The sequence below is a fragment of the Canis aureus genome, chromosome 33, assembly GCF_053574225.1.
Source record: "Canis aureus isolate CA01 chromosome 33, VMU_Caureus_v.1.0, whole genome shotgun sequence".
NCBI classification, from domain to species: domain Eukaryota; kingdom Metazoa; phylum Chordata; class Mammalia; order Carnivora; family Canidae; genus Canis; species Canis aureus.
This window is the reverse complement of record NC_135643.1, coordinates 20336595-20364005: the sequence shown is the minus strand read 5'-3', so window position 1 is coordinate 20364005 and position 27411 is coordinate 20336595. Positions and strand designations below refer to the sequence as shown.

The following is a 27411-nucleotide window of genomic DNA, read 5'->3' as shown; positions in this document are numbered from 1 at the left end:
GTAAAGATGTATACATACATCTTTACAATGTATACAACATTGTAAGGGTAGATTTAAATGGAAGAACATAAATATATCTAAAATTCAAGATCTCAGATTTATAAACCAAAAACCAAGGAATATTTGGAGATCCTATTCTCATTTCTGTAAATACGACTTTAGTGACATTTTAACATCAGAAAACTTAAAAGGCATTCTACTCAGGAGATGTAATTTAAGTATCTATTTTTTGTCCTGAATGAGAATCAATAAAAGGGTCGTATATTAACATTGCATGTTTTGGAGACTAAATTTTTTTTTTTTTTTTTTTTGCAATTCTATGAATATCTCATTTTCTCATAGGAGATACCAAATGAAAAACTAGAAAGCTTCTTGTTAGAAACACACGTACATTCACATATTCACACACAAATTCTAGAGCAATTCACAGGGGAACTTGTTAAAAGTGCTTTGCTACAGATGTATCAAATCTATGTCTCTGGAACTAAAGCTATAGAATCTTAACTTTTAAAATAGCATTTGGTGACTTCAATACAGATGGTCTGTACAGGATACTTGGAGAAACACTGGGAAATAGGGAATGAACTCTAGTACTTTAACACTTAAAAGTAACTTACGCTCTGTGAATCTCTCTTTCTGTAAAATATGAAGTGCATATTGGATTGTTACTAATTTCATTCTTCTTGTGGAAGGCAACATGGTTAATGTTTAAAAGCGTGAGTTTTGGAATCAGACCTCAGGCTTAAATCCTAGTTCTGCTCTAGCTGAGGGACTTTAAACAATACTTAAGCTTTCTACATGTAGATTTCTTCTTTGTGAGATGAGAATAATAATTTTAGCTACATTTTAGGGGTTTTATGAGAATTGAGATAAAGGATGAAACACATTTGGAAAAATGACTACAGTAGTGCTTAATAAATTATGTATGTATAATAATAATAATTACAATTATTTTCCATTTCCCGAATATACTAAGTCATATGTATATTTACTTACTGTCACATCAAGTATACTTACATGTATTTATATCTCATATATTATTTTAATAACATCAGGGATTTTACATGCAAGATATATTACATTATCAGTAATTTAAATTAAGTAATAACATAATTATTTGATTATTCAGAATTACTAGCAAATTTTAAGAGCCCAAATTTACCCTATTTCGAAAGTTTTCTTACCATTTCAATTTTGTCTCTTTGGCTGCTGTTTGGAATGGTATCAAATGATACATTCCAAGAATCAGCAGGTTTCCTGGTAAGAAGACTAACGCCACTCAGATATAATGAATAGCTTCCAGAAAAGGGCCAATGATACAGAACTGTCTTTGGCATTGACAGGATTTGTATTTCCCTAATTGTGATTATTTTCAATATTAGAGTTAAAGACATCTTAGCTTTTCAGTATAATTTTCTGGAGTTTTTATTTAGCTATAAAAGGTCATTTGTAATGTTTGGAGGAAGAAAGCCCTTCTATGCAAGAAAAAGTTTACTTTTCTCATAAAAATGTAATTAAAATAGTGACACCATTATTTACTATCCTTTCTTATGTAAAATGTGATACATTTGTTGATTGAATTAATTAAACTATAATATTTTAGTTTATTGATATCTGTAATGATTTCTATTTTTAAAATCTGTTTACTTTTGTTGATTTTCTTTTTCTGGTATTATACTCAATTTTAAAGTCTGGGTCTATACTTCCAGCATAAACCCATGGTAATAATAACAATTATGATCATGGATAACATATACTGAGTATTTTTTTTTTTTTTTTAAATTTTTTTTTTTTTTTTTTTTTTTTTTTTTTTTTTTTTTTATGGTAGTCACAGAGAGAGAGAGAGAGAGAGAGAGAGGCAGAGACACAGGCAGAGGGAGAAGCAGGCCCCATGCACCGGGATCCTGACGTGGGATTCGATCCCGGGTCTCCAGGATCGTGCCCTGGGCCAAAGGCAGGCGCCAAACTGCTGCGCCACCCAGGGATCCCCATATACTGAGTATTAAGTATTCTTAGGCATTAAGCTAAAAGACTTCACCTACCTACTCAGTTTATCCTCCCAATAAAGAAAATATTTATTTGTAAATTCATTAGGAATTCTTAATTAGTGATCTGTGAACTTTTAGGAGTCTGTGAAATTAAACATGAAATGTTAATTATTTAAGTTTGTGTTTAGCTTTTATTAAGCTCAAAATAAACCTGTGGACTCAAAGTTGTTAATGTTATTAAAGTAGTCAGTAAAAGAATTTTCCTCAGAGGAGATATTTTGTAAAATAAAAATAAGGAAAATCCATTATTCCAATATTATTATCAGTTTGTTCTTATTGCTTATCTTAAAATGATTTCCTTAATTTTTATAGATATGATAATTTAAAATCTATTTTTCTTTTATTCTTCATTATTTAATTTACTTTCTCCTCAAATATACTACTTTCTGAAGTTATATTTAGAAATTTCAACATGGGATAGCTATTTCTTTATTCCTGGGTAATTTTTTTCTTCATTTTTTAAATGGTTATTTTCTAACAAAACTAGGCTGTGGAATTGTGGAAACTGAGTATTAAGTCCTATTTGTGAAGGAATGCTCAACACTTAAAGTCCCTATGATAGGGCTATATAGAACTTGGCTTTTGAAAACATGACAATGAGGACTCGTGCTGGTATGTGAACTAACTTTATCACCAGCCATGACTAGATTGGAACAGAATTTAAGAGCAATTATTTAGAAATTTTAATAGCAATTTAGTATTGCTTTGAAATCCAAAGATGTGATCACTTTTCTATGAATTCACTTTGTTATTTTGTAAGATTTTTAGTCTGCAAAATGGATGGGAAATTTTAAAACATAGTACTTCAACTACTGACTGTTGGAGGAATAGTGGTATAGACTTCTTGGTTCACAAGCTTCATTTGTCCTGTTACAGCAATTAACAGAAGAACAGAAGAGAAATCATAATTTTCTTCCAGAATTTTAAGTTTTGAACTTTATGAAACTAGGGATGATGTTTTATATATTCTCACATATTTTTGAATTGTTGCAATATTTTGCCGGGCAAATTTAGGATATTGTTAAATTACCAATGTTTAGATAGGGAAAATATTTATTCTCTTTTTTCATTCTAAAAGCAACCATATATATAAATTAAGAGCACTAACTTCTATGAAGCATTTTACAGAGTGAGAGAGTTGTGACGTGAAAGTGGCTATTGGTGCTCTAAGAATGAATGAGAATATAGAGAAGGAAAGGAGAGCTGACAGTTCAGTTTTAGGGCAAGTCCACTAGAGTAATAATGGGGGAAGTTAGAAGAACATATGGGAAATTTAGGAATTCAATAGAACAATTAAAATTAAGCACAATTAAACAATTTAATAAAATAATTAAAATTATTTAAATATTTTTTAAATTATAACTAAATGTTAATAAAATGTTATATGAATATGCATTAATGGAATGATGACAAGAGAAGTCCTTATTAAAATGATGGGAGAGTGGGGTGCCTGGGTGGCTCAGTGGTTGAGCATCTGCCTTTGGCTCAGAGCGTGATCCTGGGATCTGGGATCGAGTCCCACATCCGGCTCCCTGCAAGGAGCTTGCTTCTCCCTCTGCCTCTGTCTCTCTGTGTCTCTCGTGAATAAATAAATCTTTAAAAATTAATTAATTAGTTAATTAAAATAAAATAAAATAAATGATGGGTAAGTGAACAAAGTAATCAGTGTAGTTCCCTATGTGAGAATGTAGTGGAAGTTAGTAGAGGCACCAAGGCCAATCAAGATAGAGAACATATAATGATGACAGAAAAAGGGGGATTAAAATGCTTAAAGTACCTCAGGAAAAATAATAGTTTTCTGAAAAAAGTAGAAAACTAGCACATCTGGAAGTAATGGCTATGTTTTTCATGATTATAGTAGTGCTTTAGATGTTGTGGAAATTAAGAATTGCCACAAATTCTTTCACATTTACTCAATTGGACAGTGGCATCTATGTACTCTTCCGATTTGGTGGGTTTACATATTGTTTATGGCCAATAGAATATGGCAAAAACAACAGGGCATTACTTCTGAGGCCAAATCATCAAAAGTAATCCAGTTTTTACTTTGTTCTCTGGAATATTTGTGTTTGGAACCCAAAGATTCCATGTAAGAAGGTTGACTACCTTTAGGTCAACATTGTAGCAGGAAGCCAAGCCATGTGGAGGAACCATGTATTGGTGTTCCAGGAGGCAGTCCTAGTGTTTTAGTTATTCCTGTTCAGGCACCAGATATGTGAATAAAATATTTTAGATGATAGCACCCCCCAGCTGACAAATGAACCCCTGCTTCAGATTTAACTAGTTGAGATATAATGGGGACAAATCCAGTCCTAAATTTTGGATCCATTAAACACAGGGGTTGAATATTTGTTATTTTAAATCCCTTAGATTTGAGGTTAATTTGTTACATAGTATTAGAAACTGGAGTAGATGCCAAGTTACATTGGGTTTAACTTTTGAGTTAAACTTAGAGAGTGAATTTTAGAGAGTGTACTTGTAACATCTATTTTAAAATACACAGTATTAATATATATTATATATAAAATTTAAAAATATCAGGTAGAGGGTACTATGGAATAAACTTGTATGGTTATACAGAGAGCATTTTAGTATAATACTTTTACATGAGCATTTGATGCATTAGACTTTGTTTTTATTTTTGTATTCGGCTTTTAAGAAATATCTACCTTGGAGTCACCTGGGTGGCTTAGTGGTTGAGCATCTGCCTTTGGCTCAGGCCATCATCCCAAGATCCTGGGATCAAGTTATCAGGCTCCCCATGGGGAGCCTGCTTCTCCCTCTGCCTATGTCTCTGCTTCTCTCTGTGTGTATCTTATTTTTAAATAAGTAAAATCTTTAAAAATAACACCAAAAACAAATAAACAATAAAAGAAATATTGACCTTAGATGGATAAGAATGTCTTAGAATGACAACAAAACCATGGCTTCTGTTTCAAAGTCCTAAAATTTTCCTGTTTTTGGTCCTGCATGTCCTCAATCCTCTTCCCTCTACTTTTTACTTTTTTTTTTTTTTTTTTTTTTTTTTAAGTGTGGGAGGAAGATCAGAGGGAGAAGGAGAGAGAATGTCAAGCGGGCTCCATGCCCAGTGGAGTCTGACTCAGGGCTTGATTTAACCACCCTCATGACCTGAGCCGAAATCAAGTTCGCACTTACCCAACTGAGCCATTCAGGTGCCCCACTTCCCTCTCTTTTTTAAAAGCTTTTTTTTTTTTTTTTTTTTTTTTGAGGGGGAGCAATTTTAGGTTCACAGCAGAACTGAAAAGAAAGTTGATATATTTTCCATAGATCTCTGTCCCCACACATGTATAGCTTCCTCATTATCAACATACCCCACCAAAGTAGAATATTTTTTAATAACTGATGAACTTAGGGTGCTTAGGTGGTTCAGTAGGGTAAATGTATGTCTTCAGCTTGGGTCATGATCCCAGGCTTCTTGGGATCAAGTCCCTCATTGGATTCCCTGCTCTGCTGGGAGGGAACCTGCCTTCTTCCCCTCCCTCTGCCTCCTTCTCTCTCTGTCTTTCATGAATAAATAGATTTTAAAAAAATAAAAATAATTGATGAAATTAAATTCACATCTTATCACCTGGGTCCATAATTTGTATTAGGGTTCACTCCTGATGCTGCATTCTATGGGTTTGAACAAGTTTATAATCACATGTGCCCACCATTATAGAATCGTACAGAGTAGTTTCACTGCCCTAAAAATCCTCTGTAGTCTGCCTATTTATTCCTCCTTCCCTCCTAACTCCTGTCAACCACTGATCTTTTTACTGTTTCTAGAATTTTGCTTTTTCCAGTATATCAAATGGTTGAAATCATATGCTATGTAGCCTTTTCAAATTCCCCTCTACATTTTTTTTTTTGGCAACTTCTCATTCACAGGTCTCAAGTTAAATATAAGTACTTTCCTCAAAAAAGCCTTCCTAAATTTACAATCTAAATCAGATTTTATGTTAATTTTTCACAGTGAAGCTTTAATTTTCCTTTACAGTATTTATCATATTTTATATAATTATCTATCTCCATAAAATGTGAAATATTTCATCACTGATACTATTCTTATAGCTAGCTTAGTGCCTGGCATATTTAGGTACTCAGAAAATATTTGTAAAATTTTTGAAATAAATTAATGAAACTTAGTTGCTGTGTACCAAAATGCATTAAGCATATGAATATAAACTAACAAAGCTTATTATATAAGCTATAATATAAATTCAAATTCCAATTTCATTGGTTTATCACACTTAATACTTGTATAGGTGGCCTAACAACACATAGTTTTGTCTTTTATTTTAAATCTAGTATAGTTTATTATATTTTATTTTTAAATTACCTAAAAATTATTATGAACAAGTGTGTTGGATTTCTCTATGCTAAATGATATACTTGTTTATGGAGCATGTTTTGGAATTCCCTTCAAATATTTCGGAAACCACCTTTTTACTTAATTCCTACTGAAGCCTGTTTGGTGACAGTTACTATATAGTTTTTGAATTTCATTCCTGGCAGAGACTGTAGAAATAGTGCAAATAGTCGAAACACTCATAAAAGAAGAATCATCTCAAAATCCATTGATTTGTCTGGGATTGCAGAACTAAGAGGATGGGAACCTCCTTAATCATCCTTGAATTCAAGGTTTTTTAGTCCCCTACTCTGGACCACTGCTTCCAAAACCCTTTCTTGGTAGACCAGGGCTAAAAAAAAGGATTGGGAAAAACAAAGTCTGGAGGATAAGCCTAGAATTCAGAAATTTTGCTTTTTTCATTTCTTATCCATGGTCTTTTTAAAAAATCCCCCATTAATATAACTCTTTTTTCCCAAAAGTACATATTATACGTAGCATTTCTCTTTTAGGTATTAAAATTGTAAGTGATATAGAGAACTTAGCCTTCACTGCTTTCATCTCCATTTTAAAGAACATCTGATAGCACGTACCCTGCGTCTTCTAATACGGGGTTCTCAAATTATTGAAACCTGATTTTTATTTTCCTAGCATACAAATTCTTAGCTCCAGACAGTAAATGCATTATTTTGATATAATTTACTCTAGAAAATGGTATGATGGATATGGACTGAAGAAGACTCCTCATGTCACAGTGGCCTTTGTACACAATCACTAATCCTAACAGCAGGTACTGGGATCCTCATTTTATTGATGAGGAAACTAGCTCAGAGAAGTTAAGTAACTGTGCAAGTTTACACAGGTCATAACCAGCAAAGCCAGATATATCTAGTCTAAAGCCTGTTTCTGTTTATTTTGCTTTGCTTTCCATCTGTTATGAATCATTTTTCTAATCTGTCAAGGATGACGATATTAACCATGGATTCATTGCTGTATTTGTGCTAGTAATTAGTAGATTTCATCTAGGATTTCTTTTACCATTCTAACAATATTTTGGCATTTTAGTCCTTTTGGTATTAATGGAAATATTTTCTGAACATCAGTTTCAAAGAATAATCTTGCCATTCAACTGTATTTGTTTTTATTTTAAGTAGCTTGGCCAAATGTGCTTCATGGATCTTACCAGAAATATGAACCCCTAATCCAAACAAATCTCAATAGTTGATATATAGCTAATGAATTATCTATATTGGTTAGTCTATAAAATGATTGTAATTGGAAAAAATTAATCCAGCTTCTTCCATTTGCAAACTTTTGTGAATTAGGGAATTTATTTAACCTTTTGAACCTCCCATTTCCTCTCTATAAAATTGAGATGATGACAGTAATTCCCTTATAAAGTTTTTCTGGAGACCACATGAGAAAATGCATGTGAAACATGTGACACCATGCTGGACCCTGAATAAGTGTACAATAAATCCTTTAACCAGATATTACTTGTCCTGTCTGTAGACTGAACAATTGTAGCAATATCCCCAGATCTGAGAATGTTGCCATTATTTAGTAGATGTTTTTCATGAAAGAAGTATGAATAAGCACACATTTTTTCATCCATGCTGGGAGGTATTTAAGAAATCCCTAATACAATGTGTCACATTCCTCTTTCACCCTGATAGGCTTGTTGCAATATTCTAGTTCTGGTAGTTGTATGTGATGAAGTATGCAAAGGCTCTGGTCAGGGTGTGTGGCACCAGGGTGAGGGACTGAATCACAGTAGCTCAATTGCTCAATAGCTACAAGGCAAAACCTAATTTAACAGATCCATCAATATAATATGAAGCCTCATCTACAAATGTTCCTCTCCCATAGGAGAATCATGTCCAAATTACTGGTCAGAGGCCTAAAGGAATCATATTATGATGAATTGTTGGAAGATGATAGATGTGTTCTGTCTCAAGTTATACTATAGCTTACTTTTCCAATTGTTTCATATGTGTCCACTAGTTCAGATAAACTTTGGCAATTTTCCCCAGATTGGACTTACTATTTATTAGTAGCAAAAAGGGGGCATGTCTAGTACAGCAGGTAAACTATTCAGAAGCCCCAGAGTCATTACTATATCACTGAACTGGCATTGAAACCTATAAGGCACATGTAGTAGGCAAAGCACTTTTCTTTTTCTCTCCTTATTGTGCAGACGAAGCTTTGTCTAAAATAGCTACTTCAAAAATAAAAAGGTCATTCATTCCCAAGCTTTCCAGCAAGCTTCATGAGCTGACATAAAACCTGAGAATGTATAAGAACTCACTGCCTTGTGAGAGTCATCATATAAAAGGCAACTTTGCTGCTTTTTATGTAGTGATCCCTCTCCGATTCTGTAGGGATCTGAAGTCTGCCTTTGTAAATGAAGTAATAAAATCCTTGTATTAAGCTATAGTTCCACCTTTAAATGGTTTGCAGTAGTTAGTTCAGAGCCTGCAGATGTTCAATGCAAACTAAATAACAATTAAATGTCACACATGTATTGAAGTGATTTTGTTGTTACACATATATAAATGGTTAGTGAACTTATATTTTTGAAAGGAAGTCTCTAACAGGCCCTTTCCAGTTCTACCTAAGTAGAGATGTGGAACCAACGTGGTTCCTTGCTGTGATTCTCAAACCTTTTGCTTACAGATCCACTTTACACACTCTTAAAAGCTATTGAGGGCTTCAGAAAGCTTTTCTTTTTATGGGTTATATCTATCAATATTTACCAGAGAAATTGAAACAGATAATCTTTTTCAGTATTTATTAATTCATTGTTTTTCCATTGGCTCATTCCTCCCCAAGGAACACAGAATGTCTGGCCAAATGAGTAGGAAAAGAGTACATGGAACAGAAGAGAAAATAATAGGGGCAGAAAACTTTACGGTTTATATTTTAAAAATATTATTTCTGTAGCATATGTGTTTATTTGTGGTTGTTTGTATATTCCTTAATACTTCCATGGACTACAATAGTTCCTGTTATTTTAAAGTTTAAATCTAGTACATATTTCCATACATATGTATGTTTATTAAAAAATATCTGGACTTGTAATTTTTAAAAGATCATTTAATTTCTTAGGAAAAGCAGTTCTCTACACAATCTACTGGTCAAGTTCTCCTGCAGTACAAAGTGTTCCATTAATGTCCAGATTCTCTTAATCAAGCTTGGTAACCAGTCTCTGTTGGCATCTCCCTCCTTATCCAGGAAATACAACCAATGCTGAGATAACCTTTACTATTTCATATTCCTATAAAAACACTAGATTTTCTTTCAATAAAACAGGTGGTACAATTATTTTATAAATTACCCTGCCATGAAAGGTGGTCTGGAGCCTATTTCCAGGTACTTGTCTTTCTACCTATGCCCTATTTTCCTGCAGTTTACCAGGCCATGCTGTTTCTTTACTAATATATGATACACTATTTTTGTTATACTGGCACAAGAATGGATAATTCTGCTTGAACTTGCTTCTCTCAGTACTTTTCAGTTCAACTTAATTAATATACATGGAACTAGTGTTGTAAAGTTATTAATGATTCATATACTTGAAAACAACGGGTGAAATTCATTATAAATTTTTCCTTAAAAACAAAATCCCAGATTTAACTATTGCAAGCATATATCATGTTTAGTATTGATACAACAATCAAAGCACATTATAGCAGATATCTTATGTTATTTATCATCTCAAAATATTGACATTCTGCTGGTTGAAAAATATGTTTGAGAGATGATAAAACCTGGACATTTTAGAATGAATGGTTCCTCATGATAGAGTTTTTCATCTTGGAATGGGAAAAATAAGCAGATTACATATGTTCTTCCTGTGGAATTTTATTGTTTTGTGCAAGTCATATCTGAAGAACAAGCAGGTGTGACCACATCTCTCCCATCATATACAAGCAGTTTACATGGCGCCTCCTTGCTCTGCTACACAAACAAAAACTGAAAACCAATGTGTTCATAGATGGGGTTTCCATTATTTTAGTTTGCTTTTGAAGTGGTGTCTTTAATAGTTTTCTAATAAGTGGTCTAGTTGACAAGTTAGGTACAACTTGGCTCTCATGGAATATCATGAAAAAGGGAGTATAAATTGGATTGACTGAAGTAACACTTTGAATTTACATAAAACAATGTGGTAAAGCTAACACCTGCAGGTGAGCCACTCACCTGTGATCAGAGATAGGTTGATTCTTGGGCAAACACAGAATGAGATGAAGCTGAAGGGGCCTTACCGCCTGGGATCACCTCACTAGGTGGGTCTAGGGCGGTACCGCAAATGGAAGCCCACATTCCTTATTTCCAAAGATTTTAAAGTTATAGATCAGGCTAATAAATTTTGAAATACAGTATGTTATATTATTCTGCCTTAAAGGATGTACCTTTATAACCATAAAATTAAGAGAAGTACTTGTAAAGCTTATGGTTATATATTTCGGAGGTGGCATATATCAAAGATGACTGGACTTAATTTCATTGCTGTACCTATCTGAATGAACTGATGACTGGCTAGCAGAGTTTACTGAAAAATAAAATACATTTGTAATTCAAAATCATTATACCTTTACTCCATCAAATTTTCTTGTTTTCATTTCAGCAGAATTACTAATCAGATTTTTTTTAAAGATTCTATTTATTTATTTGAGAGAGAGAAACAGAGATAGTGAGAAAGAACACAAGTGGGGAGGAGAGGAAAAAGCAGGTTCCCTGCTGAGCAGAGAGCCCACATGGGGCTCCATCCTGGGACTCTGGGATCATGACCTGAGCTGAATGTAGACCCTTAACTGACTGAGCCACTCAGGCAAACCACAAATTAGGTTATTATAATCAGGATCTTTCACATAATTTTGTTCTATTTGATAGTATTGACTTAAATTACTATTATAAAATAAATAAATGCATTAAAAAACATAACAATTTTTCAAAATTTTAAATTAGGTGTAAAATGATTAAAAATATTTTTTATGTTTTAAAAAAGTTGTTTCCCTTCTAAAATGTTTGTTATTAAAAAGTTATTAACAAAAATTGTTATTAACAAAAAGTTAAGTTAGTAAGAAATAATTCTTTCTTATAAAAATTTAAAGTATTTATTAAAATTAAAGGTCAAATACAACATAACTAGTAGATATCAAAATTTTAAATGTAATGTATAGAGCTAAAATTTTTATGTGATAATCTAAAAATCCAGATAAACATTTTAAAATATTTTTATCAAAATGAAACTATAGGGGCACCAGGGTATATCAGTTGGTTGAGCTTCCAATTCTTGCTTTGGCTCACATCATGATCTCAGGGTCTTGAGATTTAGCCCTGCATCTGGCTCCATGCTCAGCCTGGAGTCTGCTTGAGATTCTCTCTCTCCTTCTCCCTCTCCCTCTCCCCCAACTCACAAGTATGTGTTTGAGAGCTCTCTGTTTAAATAAATATATAAATAAAATCTCTTAAAATATGAAAATAAAAACGAGGCTATACAGTTTTAGCATTCAGTGTCCATCTACTTGCCAATGTAAATAAATAATTTCATGTTGATAGGCATAATAATCAAATTCAGTCATCTCTGACATATGTTATCTTCAAAATATAAAACTATAAACTTTACAAGTATGAATTTTATGGTTATAAATGTCTATATATATTCTAAGGCAGAATAATACAACATATTGTATTTCTTAGCCTGATATATAACTTTGAAATATAAGGAATGTGGACTTCCATTTGCAGTATTGCCCTAGGCCCACCTCAAGGTGGTAAACCCGCTTCAGGTTCATCTCATTCTGTGTTCACTCAAGTCAAAATATGTCTGTGGCCAAGGTTGATAGGGACACATACCACAAACCTTCATGGCATTTGGAGGGAGTCACTTTTTAGTTTTGAGGACATAGAAAAAAAGAGATATGAAATATTTCCCTGGGGTATACAGTGTAAGGTCATAGAAGTGGATTTGTAATGTATGGATTAAAGTGTGCCCATACTGAGCACTACATCCCAAGTGAGCAGGACATCCATTCATTCTTTATTGATCTTGTGGGTTTGTGACATTCAAGGCCTCAAGGCACAGGGGCTCCAGGCAGAGGCCCTTCTTGCTGACTCTAGAAGTAGTCCTGAGTATTTTTAATACATAGCTATTGCAACCACCTAAAGACAGCTGATCTGGTAATATATTTTAAGATATACATCGATATATCTTTTGTGATTGCCACCAAATGGGTCATCTTAAAAATATAAAATAATAATAATTGTTACTTAATAACTGGAGGAAAGTGTACACTACTTTTTCTCTTTGTATCACTATGTGGTCTTAAAAGCATATTTTTAAATTTACTCCTTAAAAAAAAAAAAAAAAAACACAACAAGGGGCACTTGGGTGACTCAGTTGGTTGAGCATCTGCCTTTGGCTCAGGTCATGATCCTGGGGTCCTGGGATGTAGCCCCGCGTCAGGCTCCCTGCTCAGCCCCCCACTCCTCACTTGTGTTCTCTCTCTCTCTCTGAAATAAATAAATAAAATATTAAAAAAAAAACAAAACATGACAAAATATTAGGAGACTACATTGACATGAAAAATAGCATAAATTATCTTCTTTTTTTAAAACACTAGTTTTCAGTATTGCAGCAACATCAGTGATGGATATGCTACTAAAACTGGAGTAGGAAATAAATAAGTCTGCCAGCTGTTTCAAGTGAATACCCCAAATCTCTTATTTGGTGCTCTAGGCATTATAAAATATAGTTATAGGGGGTTTTATACATTTTTGATCTTGATAAACAAACAAAAATGGAAATGTCTTCTCCTGAGATTTTGTTTTCTCTACTGCATACAAAATACTAATGCAAGAAGTTGTCATTTGTATGACTCAAGATGCTAACTAAACTGAAAAGTTATGTTTTGGTTTACTAGTTCTATCAGATCCTCGAAAAGGTAAAAGAAAACTTTAGTGGCTTTTTTTCTACAAAAATTCACATAAATAATATCCCATTAGAAACCTTTACTTAGGAAAACAAGTTTAGTCCTCACATTCAGCTCTGCAACTCTACAAGCCTAGGTTACATAAAGAATTCATAAGTCAGTATCATAAAATATTATGCACATAGGTTTTGGTCATTTAAAAATATTTGTTTGATGTTTGGTCAATTCATGACTTTGAAAAATTTAAAGAGGCAACCCTGTAGTCACGATAGACTTTTAATATTAGATTCAGTATGTTTCACAATAAATATGTTTATAATTCAGTATAAATAGGTTTATAATTCAGTATAAGAAGTATAATTCAGTATAATTCAGTATATAATTTTACTATATAAAATTTATACTAGAAAATATTGAAAATCACCTATAAATAGTGAATCAACTTTGGAATTCTATCAGCCAGATGTAACCAGAGTTTATATTTTTCTGTATATTACTCCAAACTAGATTTACACTAAAAATATATATTTAGCCAACATTGAGTCATACTGAATGAATTTGCAAAGTCATTCATAAACTGCTTTGTTGACTTACTGATGTATAATGCCTATTTTTTTTCATGTCAAAACTATACAGATGCATATTATCATTTTTATTTTTATTTATTTTTTTTTAAATTTTTATTTATTTATGATAGTCACAGAGAGAGAGAGAGAGAGAGGCAGAGACATAGGCAGAGGGAGAAGCAGGCTCCATGCACCGGGAGCCTGACGTGGGATTCGATCTTGGGTCTCCAGGATCGCGCCCTGGGCCAAAGGCAGGCGCTAAACTGCTGCGCCACCCAGGGATCCCTATTATCATTTTTAATCCATGTATGTGTATATTGTATTAACAGCACTTTATTTTGGTCATTATATTATTTCTGTTTTTTCACTATTATAAAACAACATTGAAGGGGCACTTGGGTGGCTCAGTCAGTTAAGGGTCTGCCTTAGGCTCAGGTCATGATCCTGCTCCTTGCTCAGCAGGCAGTCTGTTTCTCCCTCTTCCTCTGCCCCTCCCCCCACTCCTGCACACTGTCTTTCAAATAAATAAATAAATAAAATCTTAAGAAAAAAACAACATTCAGATAGACTTTATTTGAATGTATTTGTGATCAGTTTTTCTATTGTTGTTTAATGATATATTTATGGAAAATCATTCATTCAACAAATTTTATTGGCTATTATGTGCCAGCCACTCTTTTCAAGTCTAGGTGGCAATGAGTAAGGCAGACAAAAGTCTCTGCCCTCATGTGGTATATAATCTGGTGAAGGTAACAATAAATTAAAAAGTAAAAAAATATAGTTATTAGATGGTGATAACATACTATGGAGAAAAAGAAAGCATGGAAGTGTTGAAGTGTCAAAAGATAGAGTTGCAGTTATAACTAGAATGAGCAGGATGTGAACTCTTGGATCAGCGTATATCAAAAATATTGGTTTATTATTTTCCATAAACCTTTTGTCAATTGCATTCCCGCCAACATATGAGAGAGTATTTTTCTCACACTATTTTTAAAAAAATCAATCTTTTACAAAGATTTTTTTTACGTTCCAGTTTTTTTGAGATATAATTGACATATAGCATAGTATAAATTTAAGATGTATAGCATAATGACTTGACATACATATAAATATAATTTTAATATGCAAAATCCAAATATTTAAAAAATTCACATTATTTTATTACTAATGAAATTGATCTTTCTCAACTATCAAACATTTATGTATTTTTAATGTAAACTACCAGTTCATTGTACTGATAGTTATTAATATTTGCTTCTTGTAGCAGAAGCCACATTATGTCTCTGCTACTTTTCTTGAGACCAACCATTTCAAGAGAGTGCTAGCCAACTCCCAGCTGCCAGTATCTCCATCTGTTTCCTTCAGGGAGTTCTCCAAAGTTGCAGAGGCCACTCTAACATCCAGCATCTCAACTACAAGTGCCTTAGGGCAGCTTTGTTTGCATCAATGGCTGGCTAGAGTCTTGGTAAATAACTCACTTCCTTATGACTGTGAGGCCTATGTTCTACACTGTTTCCCCAAGTTTCCCTGTAGTTTGAAACAATTGTTGCCATAGTGATGGCTGCTATGATAATATTCCCTTTACTAGCTGTTTTCTCTTCCCTGTCATCCTTTCCCTGTCCCTTGCCCGCTTTCAAATCTCTAGCACCTCCCATGTAACTTCCGTAAACATGTGGCTTCCATTCTTAAGATCAGCTTGGGGGACCTTGAACATCCTTCTCAGACAAAAGTTGTTTTACTTATCCTTAATTGCTATAGGCTTTTTTTTTTTTTTAAAGATTTTATTTACTTATTCATGAGAAACAGAGAGAGAGGCAGAGACATAGGCAGAGGGAGAAGCAGGCTCCATGCAGGAAGCCTGATGTGGGACTCGATCCAGGGACCACAGAATCAAGCTCTGAGCCAAAGGCAGACGCTCAACTGCTGAGCCACCCAGGCATCCCTGCTATAGGCTTTATAATTATCATTAATATGAGCATTAGTCAGTTATATAGCTTATAGACATTTTTTTTCTAGTTTATAGTTGTTTTAAAGTGTTTTCTCAGAAGTTTTGAATTTTTGTTAGATGATATGTATCCAGTTGTTTCCTTTGTAATTCTCTGGCTTTTGAGCTAGCTTATAGGTAATGCTTTTTTTTATTTTTAACTCAACTCCAAAGTGTAAAACAAACAAATAAAAGCAATCAAAGCTCTTGATGCTTTATTAGCACGCTTAATTAATTAATTAATTAATTAATTTTTTTTCACTTGGAATTTTTATGGAAGATGAGAGAGGTAGTGATTCAAACTTATTTTCTTTTTATATTGGTAACTATTTTTCCAATATTGTTCCTTGAAACATTATTTGAAATCCAAACTCGCCTCTAGCTATGTTGTTAAATAACAAAATTATATCCTCAGACTTTCTTTTCTTTTTCCATTCTGTGCTTCTATGTGGTTCCCTAATGCCTAAGTCAAAACCTGCATTTAAGAGTGAATCTAATATTAAATATATATATATATATATATATATATATATATATATATATATATATATATATCACGTTGTGATTTTAAGGCATCATATTACCAAGGTCACCACTTTTGTTTACATATTTAAATTTAACTCTTATTGTGAAAAACTTTCAGTCTTCCACTAAAAATATATTAGGTATCATTGTATTACATTTGGACAAAAAGCCCTTACTTAGCACTCAATAAATTGCAGCAAGTGATGATCATTTTAGTCCCTCTTTGTTTAAGGACAGACAGCCTTAGTAACATCAGTAAAATGAGTTTTTGAATATTCTACTTAGTTATGGTTCATCTCATCTTTCATAATTTCCTTTGCTTTTAAAGTTCTTAATGATAGAATAATTTCTACTGCTTATATTTTCTCATTTTATATGTGAGTGCATTTTCTCTCCCATAGCCTTTTACTATCCTTTAAAGCATAAATTTAATTTTATTTCTGATTATCTCCCCAATGTACAGAGCTGAGAATAAGGTAGGGAAATTAATCTATAATTTTTGGATAAAAGATGTAAATTTAAGATATTTGAAGACATTGTTTCATTTTACAAAATATCATACATTCTCATATAATTAGCTTATGGAGTAGTATGAAACTGTTGTAATTTTTTTCCTGTAAGAACATGTGTTATCAATTTCCACTATTTTTCTCTCTCTTTTTTTTTTAATCTTTCAGTGGTCAGACAAGTAAAGCCAATGCCAGAGGTGAACTCTCTAAGGAAAAAAAAGAAACATGCTTTATTTTGTTTTTCTCTTTACAATTTAGAAAAGAATTACAAAATGGAATAATAAGAAAGCTCTACATCTTTTTCTTCTTTCAATTTAACTGTAATTCTATCAGTAAGAGACTGATAAATACATGTTTGTAGGATATGGGGTAAAGGACATGCTGTCAATTTTAAGTCTCTTCTATGCTTCGCTTTATTCATTACAATGTATAAATGGAAATATTTGTCATAAACCTCATAAAACTTTTATCATAAATAATATATCAAGGCCTTTAGATAAAAATTCATTTGAGCTTGTACAAATCTGTGATAGTAATTACCATCAGAGTATCCATTTATCTGTTCAAGATTATATATTTGTTTTTATTATTTATCAGGCAATGCAATTTATATTAATAAGCATTATCAAAAATTTCATTTGATATTTTTAGCATAACTATTCATAAAATGTGAGTCCTTTCATATGGCAAGTAAAATTTCCTCAGAACTTACTAGGAGTTAGTGAAGAAACTTCAAATGTATTTCATATCATGTAATGCCAATGTTTTTGAAAATGTGGAAAATTCTTTTCAATAACTTAGGCCTGTTTTTAACTTCTTCCTTATTTACTTTTCAGATTCAGACTACTCTTCCTTAGTTCATGCAGCTTTATCAACTTTTTTCTAATTGTATCTTATCTTTCACTGCTTTATTACCTATATTCTTTGCTTTCAAGCATTACCTATAAAATAATAGAGAGGAAAATTTGTGGATTTTTTTGCTAGAAAGAAAATAAGGAACTCCCATAATTTAAGATATAAGTTTATCTGATCAAAATGTATTATCATTCTAATGTTTAAGTGTTCTTTTTAAAACATTTTTGTACATCATTAGGAATCTATATTCAATTCAAATTTTCCATTGATGACTTAAATTTTAAGTGTTCCAGGTAGCCTAATGATATAAATTATAGCAACAGAATTTATGAAAAATTTTCCTCATGATATTGTTTGGAGCTCTCTTATACACAAGGTTGATTTTATAATAGTGATTTAACATGTTAATACTCTGATGCTGAGCACTTATAATAATGCATTCTTTTTCATTGGTGAATTTTAGTCACATTTTTAGGTTTAGAAATTTTTTGTTTTATAAATAAGGAGATTTAAACAATAATTTCTGCTCTGCATTGGGAAACTATACTTGTCCAACAGAAATCATAGATATACAAAAAAAGTTATTGATATATGCAGAATTTAAAAAATTGGAATGCTTTTAAGGGCTCTGGAACTTTACTTTCATTCTTTGAGGCAATGATATGAGCTTCTCAGGCTTTTCTTACTCTTTTATATATAGTTAGCATACATACTTTATTTTATTTTCCTTGGATCTCTAGAAAGAACAAAATATACTGAGATATAACTGACCTGTGCTTTTACAATCATTTGTAATTTCAAATGATTACCTTGACATCTCATGACAAGATCTGAATGTGTCTTATATACTGAAGTATCTGCATTCAGCTTCTTCACCTCACATTGGTAGCCCATTCATCTGTACACAAAGCCCTGCAATTCCCTCTGCTGCTTCCAGCTCCTACTGGCTGGAAACTAACCTTCCTTTGAACTGCTTTTAGCCAACACACATTGGTAAGGCTTTACCTGTTGTTGAAATATGTCTATACCTGTTGATAAATAGCCTTTGTCTCAAACTTCTCCCTGTCCCAGGGCATTTGCCATCCAGCTGCTCTAGCTTTCTCTTGGGACCATTTCAAACTTACCTAGAAACTAAATGATTAATGCTGATTTTAATGGGGAACCTTTCAGACTTTATTTCTTCTCTAAGGTTGGCAGCTGTTATGATTAGTCAGTGCCAATTCTGGCCAAACTATCAGATTGGCCCTTAGGCAACAAAACAGGCTCCCCACCTAGTAATGCCCAAGGGACTTCTTTTGTTCCATGTCCATCTATGTCCCATGTTACAAGAACTTCAAGGTATGCAAAATTTAGAACTACACTGGCCCTAGCCAGTCTATTAGACTGCCAGATGACTCACTTTACTTACTGCAGTTCTTGAACTGGCCCATCTATTCCTGTTTCCCTCTGCCCAGAAATACCAAATACAAGCAATGCTACCATCTTGGAGGACAGATGCTTAGAGTCCGTCTGTCTTCATAAGGTTGTGGCCACCCAACACTGGGTCCTACCCCAGCCATTGTCAGATAGTACTTAGGTAGGACAAAGATGGAGACAGCTGAAATAGGCAGTGATGGGGAGCAGCCTCATGCAAAGACCAGGAGTTGTTGACTCTTCTGGCAGAGTGGGGGGTTTTTGCAAAGAAGGAATAGCAGAAGATGGATGGAGCCTGTAGGAGTAATATGGGGTGCCAGGAATGCAAATCTTTGTGTTCAACCTTCTCTGTTAAATACTGCCTCTAATTCATTCACTTCAGGAGAGCTAGTCATAGCATTATTATCAATGTTAACAATAAATTAAAGACAGGCACCATTGCAACCCAAATGAGTCTTCCTTATTCAGTAGGTGAGGAAACTGAGGGCCTAGGAACTGATTTAAAACTGAATGGGCAGTGCTGAGACTGTAACTCGAGCAGCCTGGCAACATGCTTGTGCTCTTAGCCACCACTGTATGCCACCTCTCATTTGACCTGAGAGATCAGCTTAATCCTATTAAATATGAGATTCAGACTTACTGTTGTCATATATTAGTTGATAATAGAAAACTGAATCTAAAAGTCCCGTCTCAGACATGAGATAGAAGGTATTTAAATGCATTTACTGTTAATTTAACAGAAACTGAGGGAAGAGTTAGCACTATAAACAATGTTGATCTGAAGACAAATTCTCTATTTATTGAGACATCTAATACTGTCAATTAAATGGAAGAAATCATTAGAAAAATATTTAGTGTACTTCTCTATGCCAAATCATTAGAAAGAAGCATTACTTGGTGATAGCAAGATCAAAGAAGCTTGCACCAAACATTTCTAAAATTCAACAAATGATTTTGAAATTATTAGTTATTTGTACTATAGTTTAGATCACTCATTAAGCAGTTTTATAATATTTATAATTCTGTTAATTTAGAGAATAAAAATGAATATATTTTAAACACTGTATGCATATATTGATTTACATAAAGCATCAAAACTTTTGGAGTCTGCAGGTGCTTAGGATGGAAAAAAATAGGAAATGCTGATATAAATTGAAATTGTGGAGGGGTGTGGGACATTTCCATAGGTCCTTATGGCTCTCATTTCCATTGTGGACCTATGTTTAGTCGATTTTGATGTATAATTCAAGTTTTATATAGAAGACTAATTTTTCAAACTAATAGAATATATTACATTATCAATTTACCCTATAGAATAAGACAAAATGTACCAAAAAAATGATTCTTCTGTAAGCTTACTGAGACTGCTAACAAAAAGATAACATTAGACTTCATTGAGATACAAATGGTAGGTAGAGGACTAAATTTTGTTATAATAAATCTGACTCCTTCGTGCCTATAGCCTTGCAGTGTGTGCAAATAAATTTTGTTTCTCAGCAAAATTAAAAATTGCTGCTTGTCATAGAACTTCAAGGACTCTCACAAATCCTCAAACCATGCATTTTAATTTTTGAAGACCAAGTAGGGGTCTGCTTCAAGAAGCATAAAGTTTGTGATTGATTACACATACAAAGACCCACAGGGCCATGGATTTTCCAGAAAGGATCAGATCATTCAGTCCAGTGTCTTATTACAAAGATGAAGCAATGGAGACCCAGGGAGAGCAAAATACATCCCTGGATTTAAGAAGTGTTTGTGGCAGGGCTTGGATGGGAATTTATATATAATGGAAACACTTTTCCCAGTATCTATGTTGTCTCCTAAACAAGCTAAATGTAAAAGAAAAAAAAGTAAATTATCTATAGTAATAATTGTTACCTCAATGTAGTTTTAGGTAAGGTCTAGAAGCATTCTATGTAATTCTAGCAAATTAAGTGAAACCATCACTAATTGAACTTCTGCAGGAGTCATGAAGTTGGCCAAAAAGTATTTGAAAGTGTCCTAAGAAGGATGTCTTCCACAGAACAGTTTGGTAGTAGGACATAGCATCTGGCCAGTTTCTCAGAGCCTGGAATGAAAGCAACAAAGTGTTGCCAACCCCCCATGATCAGAAATGAGAGTCTCTGACAATGCCTATTAATTATGTCTTAAAACTAAGTAAACAAGCCACATTCACATGCCAGATGGCAGAGGTTAAAATATAAATAGTGAAGCCTAAGGATTCCAGAATATCTGAAACTTTGATAGCCTGGGTGGAAACCAAGAGCAAAATAAAAAGGTTACATGCCACATGGCAGAGGTTAAAATATAGCTAGTGAAGCCTAAGGATTCCAAAGTACTTTGATAGCCTGGGTGGAAATCAAGAGCAGAATAAAAAGATTTCTTGATATTATTTCATAAACTGTCAAAAAACCCCAGTTTCACATCCTTCATCTAAAGAATACTATAGAGCTGAGCTATTTACATTTTTGTATGAGTTTTTTTTTTTGTTTTTCTAGCAAGATGCTTTCTGCTCACTCTATTCAACAGCTGCCATCTAGCAGAGGCTTTTTCTTTTGAGTGGGGATTTTTTTTTAAACCATAGCTATATAAAACAATAGGCCACATTCAGTTCTCCGTCTGTCTTTTATTTCCTTTTGGATTGTTTAAGGAGCCAACAATTTATTTATAAGCCCCATATTATACTCAAAATAATATTTGATGAACACTAGTTTTCAAAGTTATCAGAGAAGTTACATAACTGTACCTTTAGAATATGAGAAAAAGCACCAGTGCAATTCCTTGTAACTATCTTGACCCTGCTGAGCCATGCAGTTTGCTTGTATACTTTATCCAACTTTGAACATGACATGCAGGAAACAGAAGATGACAGCAGCTCATCCAAAATCTAGTGTTGTCACTGACAAAAAGCTTTGATACATCTAAATCTGCACTTGAGAGGAGGGACGCAAAGTAAATTTACCTTTCTTGACTAAAGGTTCCAAATGAAAAGGCTTTAGAAAACGAGGAAACTAAAAAAATTATTACTGATCTGTTAATAGTGCTTTGGTAAATCACTTTGGTGGCTCTTCATATGAGAGGGTATTGAACATTCCTGCTTTCCTCTGGGTGAGATCGGCTTAATTGAAAAATAGATCATATTGTGCTCAGGGTCCCCAACCTCCTAAGTGTCACAGTTAACCTGGAATGTCTCATGAGTGACTACAACCATTTGATGTTTGCTTTTTTTCTGATTCTCTCAATTTGGTTTTAAAAGGTAGGTCATATAAAATAATACACATTCCTCCAGCACTGTTTCCACAGTTCATCAGAGAAGATAATTTGCAGAGTGTTTATTTGTTCCTTTTCAGGTGCTTATTGGCTTGGCTGGGGACTAACCAAAGGTAATTCTTTTGTCAAAAGCAGGGATGCAGGACAGCGAGAATGCTTATTCATGAATTCTTGTGACAATTTGTGTTTTATTTTGTTTGAAAGGGAAAGGAACTAATAATATCCTGATGCTTTGTGTGTTCTAAAAGCTTTAAAAAATTTTCTCATTTTATTGTCAAGAAAAATATAAGGCAAGTACTTCTTTTAAATAATATATACATACACTTGCCATATTAAGATGAAAGAGTTTTACTAAAGTTGTATTTCAAAGGTTTTAGAAAGTCAAAAGATCAGGGGTCACATCAAATGATCCTCACATCTTTAAATTTCATTCTCTTAAGTTATAGGATGGCAGGACATGAACCTTGGCATACTGGTTCAAGTCTAGATTTTCAGGTTGGAAAATTCTTGCAAAAGATAAAAAAACACTTTCAAGATATTCATCTACAATGTTTTGGGTAATTCAATATATCTGATTTCCTGGTGATTCCCAGTTTGTGTGCCTCAGTTTTCAGTCTACAAGTACTGTTAGAAAAGTAAATATGGTTGAAAATAAAGTGAGTTTTACCAAAATTATCTTTGGAATGGAGGAATTCATCTCATATTCTCTTATACTTTATATACTCTTGAAATAAAGTTCCATTAGAAAAGACACATTAATTTAATACAACTTTAATCACTGCTAGATATGTGTGCTCATAGAAGTTAACTGAAAGAGCTCCATAAAAGAAAAGAGGCAAAGAAATTATACATTAACTTAATAAATATATCTAGACACATGGCCTCATAATTGTATAATGTTGTTGCAAACAGGCCATTTAAAGTAAATTAAAGAACAAAACAGTTAAATGGTTCTATTGTTGAAATTACTTTTGTAAAATGCAGAATGAATAAAGAAAACACGACTATTATGCTATGATACACAGATAAGTATTTGTGGCTTCAGATAAAAATTACCATGACAGTATCAAAATTTGTTTCAAAAATTGCTGTATTTTAAATTACTTAGATGGAAGTGAGGATAATAAGCTCCAGGAAACTGTTACGTGACTAAAAATGTAGCTATGCCATGAGAAAGCTATTAATGTCTAAAATGCATGTAAAGAGTTTTAATAGAACTATTTCATAAAATGTGAGAGCAGAACCAAAGAAATTCTCCATTACTAATTTAAATAACCTCAGTAGAAGATTGAGATAATTTTTGCAGTGTCTTTAAAAGGTTATGAATTAAAATCAAAGTTCCTTTTTAAAAATTGTGTCATTAAAATTTCTATTAGACTACAAGTTCCATGAGGTCACATTCTGGTACTTTTGATATGTAACAGACATTCAGTAAACATTTGTTGCATAAACAATGATTTGACTGATTCATTCATTCATTAAACATGCATCGTGCTATACTGGTCTAGCCATTTTTCAAAGTGATGATAATATTGCCTTGATCTGAAAAGTTCTGTTGTTGTTCAGCCATTTTGAATTTATTTGGCCATTATTCTTAGAGGTTTAATTTTCTCTTGTTTTGATTATCCTGTTCCTTTCTAAAATTTCAATTAAATTATTACAGTGACCCAGGATGTAAATTATAAGAAGATTCATATATAACATTAATTTTATTATATTTTATTTATTGTATTTTTTTCATTTTTAAATTAAGCAGTTCAGAAATAGAGAATTAAGGTAATGGCTCTATTCCTTGTTATTAACTGACCACAAGTAAAATGATTTCGTCCCATTTAGTAAGTCACTTCAAATTTGCAATGACCTCCATGAAAACCAGTTACATTTTTTTTTATTTTTCTAGAAAATGTTTTATCATTAAAATGGGCATAAAGTATTTTTACATCTTCAATTCTGAGAAACTGATAAAATAATTTAACATCTCTATGTGTTTTGCTATAATTCTATTTATGGATCAAAAATTATCACAGATATATCAAAATATCAAAATAATATCAAAAGCATATTTTATATCTTATATACTTTGCCAAATGCTATTTTCATAAATTTTATCAATATTTCCTAAAAATAAATATATTAATATATTTTCACAAATATGTGATATTTAATATATTAGTGTATTTTTCATTTTTCACAACTACTTTTGTTGATATATCCTAGATATTCAATAAATAAACTACCAGGAATTAGTGTATTACATTAGCGCATCCCATTCTTTTTTTTTTTTTTTTAAAGATTTTATTTATTTATTCATGAGAGACCGACAGAGAGAGGGAGAGACAGGCAGAGGGAGAAGCAGGGAGCCTGATACGGGACTCCATCCCATGAGCCTGGGATCACGACCTGAGCTGAAGGCAGATGCTAAACCACTGAGCCATCCAGGTTCCCCCCTATTCTTATTTTTATACCAAATTGCAGTTTTTATTTTTCTAAAAATACTCTACAAGCAGATACCAATTTAAAATCTATGGATCTATTTATGTTGAGCAGCAAAAGTCACAGGCACATAATGGTCATTTGTCAATATTGCCAATAAGATAATTTGGAGAGAAATCAGGATTATGACTTATTGACCATAGCATAAATAGATTAAATACTAAATAAAATCTCTTTAAGTTAAATACTAAATAAAATAAAAAAGAAAGAATAGGTATTATTATTTTACCAACATAATCATGCTTTGTTTTTAAAAGACTATACCCGTAACTTTCTTGTGTCTTATTTACTCCTACAATGATGAAAGTGATTTATAACTAAAGACTTAAAAGGAAAGATATATACTAGTTGCCATTTCATCCCTTAATATCCACAAATATTACTGATTTGTGAGGAAAATACGAAATAAAGCAATGTGATGAATTGTTTAGATGTCAGTGAGTTTCTTTTGTTATTATAGTACTATAGGGTATCTGTATGTGTGTTCAAAATATTTTCCTTTTTTTTTTCATTTAGACATATAAAAGTAAGAAGTGAGTTTTAGATTTTAAAAAATCTCTTTATATACCCATTCTTGTGTCACAGCCTACGATTATGTGAAATGGATAATAGTAAAAGTTATAATGAATTAGAAAATTAGATATAATTATTTCCTATTTTTTCCTTCATATTAGTTCTAAGATGCTCTGTTCTAGATACATAATAGAAATACCAAAATAGAACTGACAGATAATGAACATCCATGAGTATACATATATATTTGTGTGTATGTGTGTATATACACTTGTGCTATGATGCATCATGAATATTGAAAAATTGATTCACATGATTAACGTCAATTAGAAGTAGAATTATTTTGGGACACCTGGGTTGCTCAGTGGTTGAGCGCCTTTCTTGGGCTAAGGGCGTGATCTCGGCCAGGCATGGAATCCCCCATCAGGTTCCCTGCAGGGAGCCTGCTTCTTCCTCTGCCTATGTCGCTGCCTCTCTCTCGTAGTCTCTCATGAATAAATACATGTTTTAAAAAAGTCATACATTGATATTCCATAATTAAATTCTCAATGTGATAACTAGGTAAATCTAGAAAAGATACAATAACACAAACCTTGAAATGTAAATGGATGACATCATTGAATAATTTATAAAATAGAAAGACTAAGGAGGTGAATTTGCCACTTCAGATTCTAAATGAAATTTCAAAGTTACATTAAAAAAATGTAGTTTTGGGTCCTGACAACTGAGAAATCACAGAAATTGCTTAATAATGTATAGGAATGTGATAAAATGTATACTTGTTAAAAATTTTCTCATTTCATATGACAAATCCATATGTATGCAACATGATTTAAATATTGAGTTATATGTATATAAAATTATAACATCATTAATAATATTTTCTTAAATATTCACGATAAATATCTGTATGTATATGTCTATATGTCTGTTTACCTAATCTACCTGCCTGCCTATCTATCTATTGATCTGTCTACCTATCTACCTACCTATCCACATGCTTTTAAATATAATTAAAACAGTGGCTGGCATATATCCAATAAATTGTTGTTGAATGAATAATTGATAATTCTTTCTTCACTGGCATTTTTGCACTATATTATTGCTACAGGCATTGATCCTATTTCCACATTCCCTTCTAGACTTGAGCACACTAAACACCAGCTCTGTCTCTCTGCATCTTTATATTGTCATTCTTGAACACAGTGCCTAGTACAAACATTTTTTGTTGGCTCATATTAGTTATGATATAACTTTATAAAAGATATTGGTTTCTGTGAGTCAATAAATGTGTAACATTCTGTCCTTGAAAACTGAATATTTTGTGTGTGCATTGCATTTCAGAGGAAGGATTTAAGATTATAAAAATATCATATTGACACATGTAAGTAAAGCATTGGGTCATATTAGGTAATTTGATTTTATACTTAAATTATGAGTAAATATCAATACAAATTTATGATTTTATTAGGATTTTTTATTCTTATTATGAATATTAACTGGTATTTAGTCTTTATTATATTTTGGTAGTTCATCTTTCCAATGTGGCCATCATCTAATCTATTTACTCTTCCCATGCCAGTGGGAAGCTCAGAAATAAAAAAAAACAATAAAGATATTAAACTTTCTGTGAAATTTTAGTAAAACTAAAAACCAAAATATGCTCTTATTGCTTGTATATTTTAAGCTTAACAGTGATTTAACAATGGAATGGGATTTATTGTCATAAAAATGGTGTCTTGGTTTTAATTAACTTTTTTGATAGGGGTACAAATCAAAGAGTCAATAAGGGAAGATGGATTTTGTTGTTCTTAAATGGCTAGATTAAAATAAGGACTATTCTAATGTTATCTCCTTGGAGAATGTGATGTATTTATGTGATATATTTGTTAGTATAAATCTGATTTGGGGATAAGCTTTTACATATAATGAAAAGTATCTATTCAAGATAG

General features: G+C 32.5%; 1 protein-coding gene across 35 annotated transcripts in view; it reads left to right on the top strand.

The window, feature by feature from the left end:
- STPG2 (sperm tail PG-rich repeat containing 2) overlaps window positions 1–27411 on the top strand; it is a 523536-nt gene that overhangs the window by 340753 nt on the left and 155372 nt on the right. The window contains exon 13 of one of the 35 annotated variants that reach the window (XM_077882950.1): window positions 22534–22566. The exons of the other annotated variants lie outside the window; for them this stretch is intronic. Within the exon in view, the coding sequence (XP_077739076.1) occupies window positions 22534–22560 (27 nt within the window). The 3' untranslated portion in view covers window positions 22561–22566. The remainder of the gene's footprint in view (window positions 1–22533; window positions 22567–27411) is intronic. 35 annotated transcript variants of the gene reach the window in all.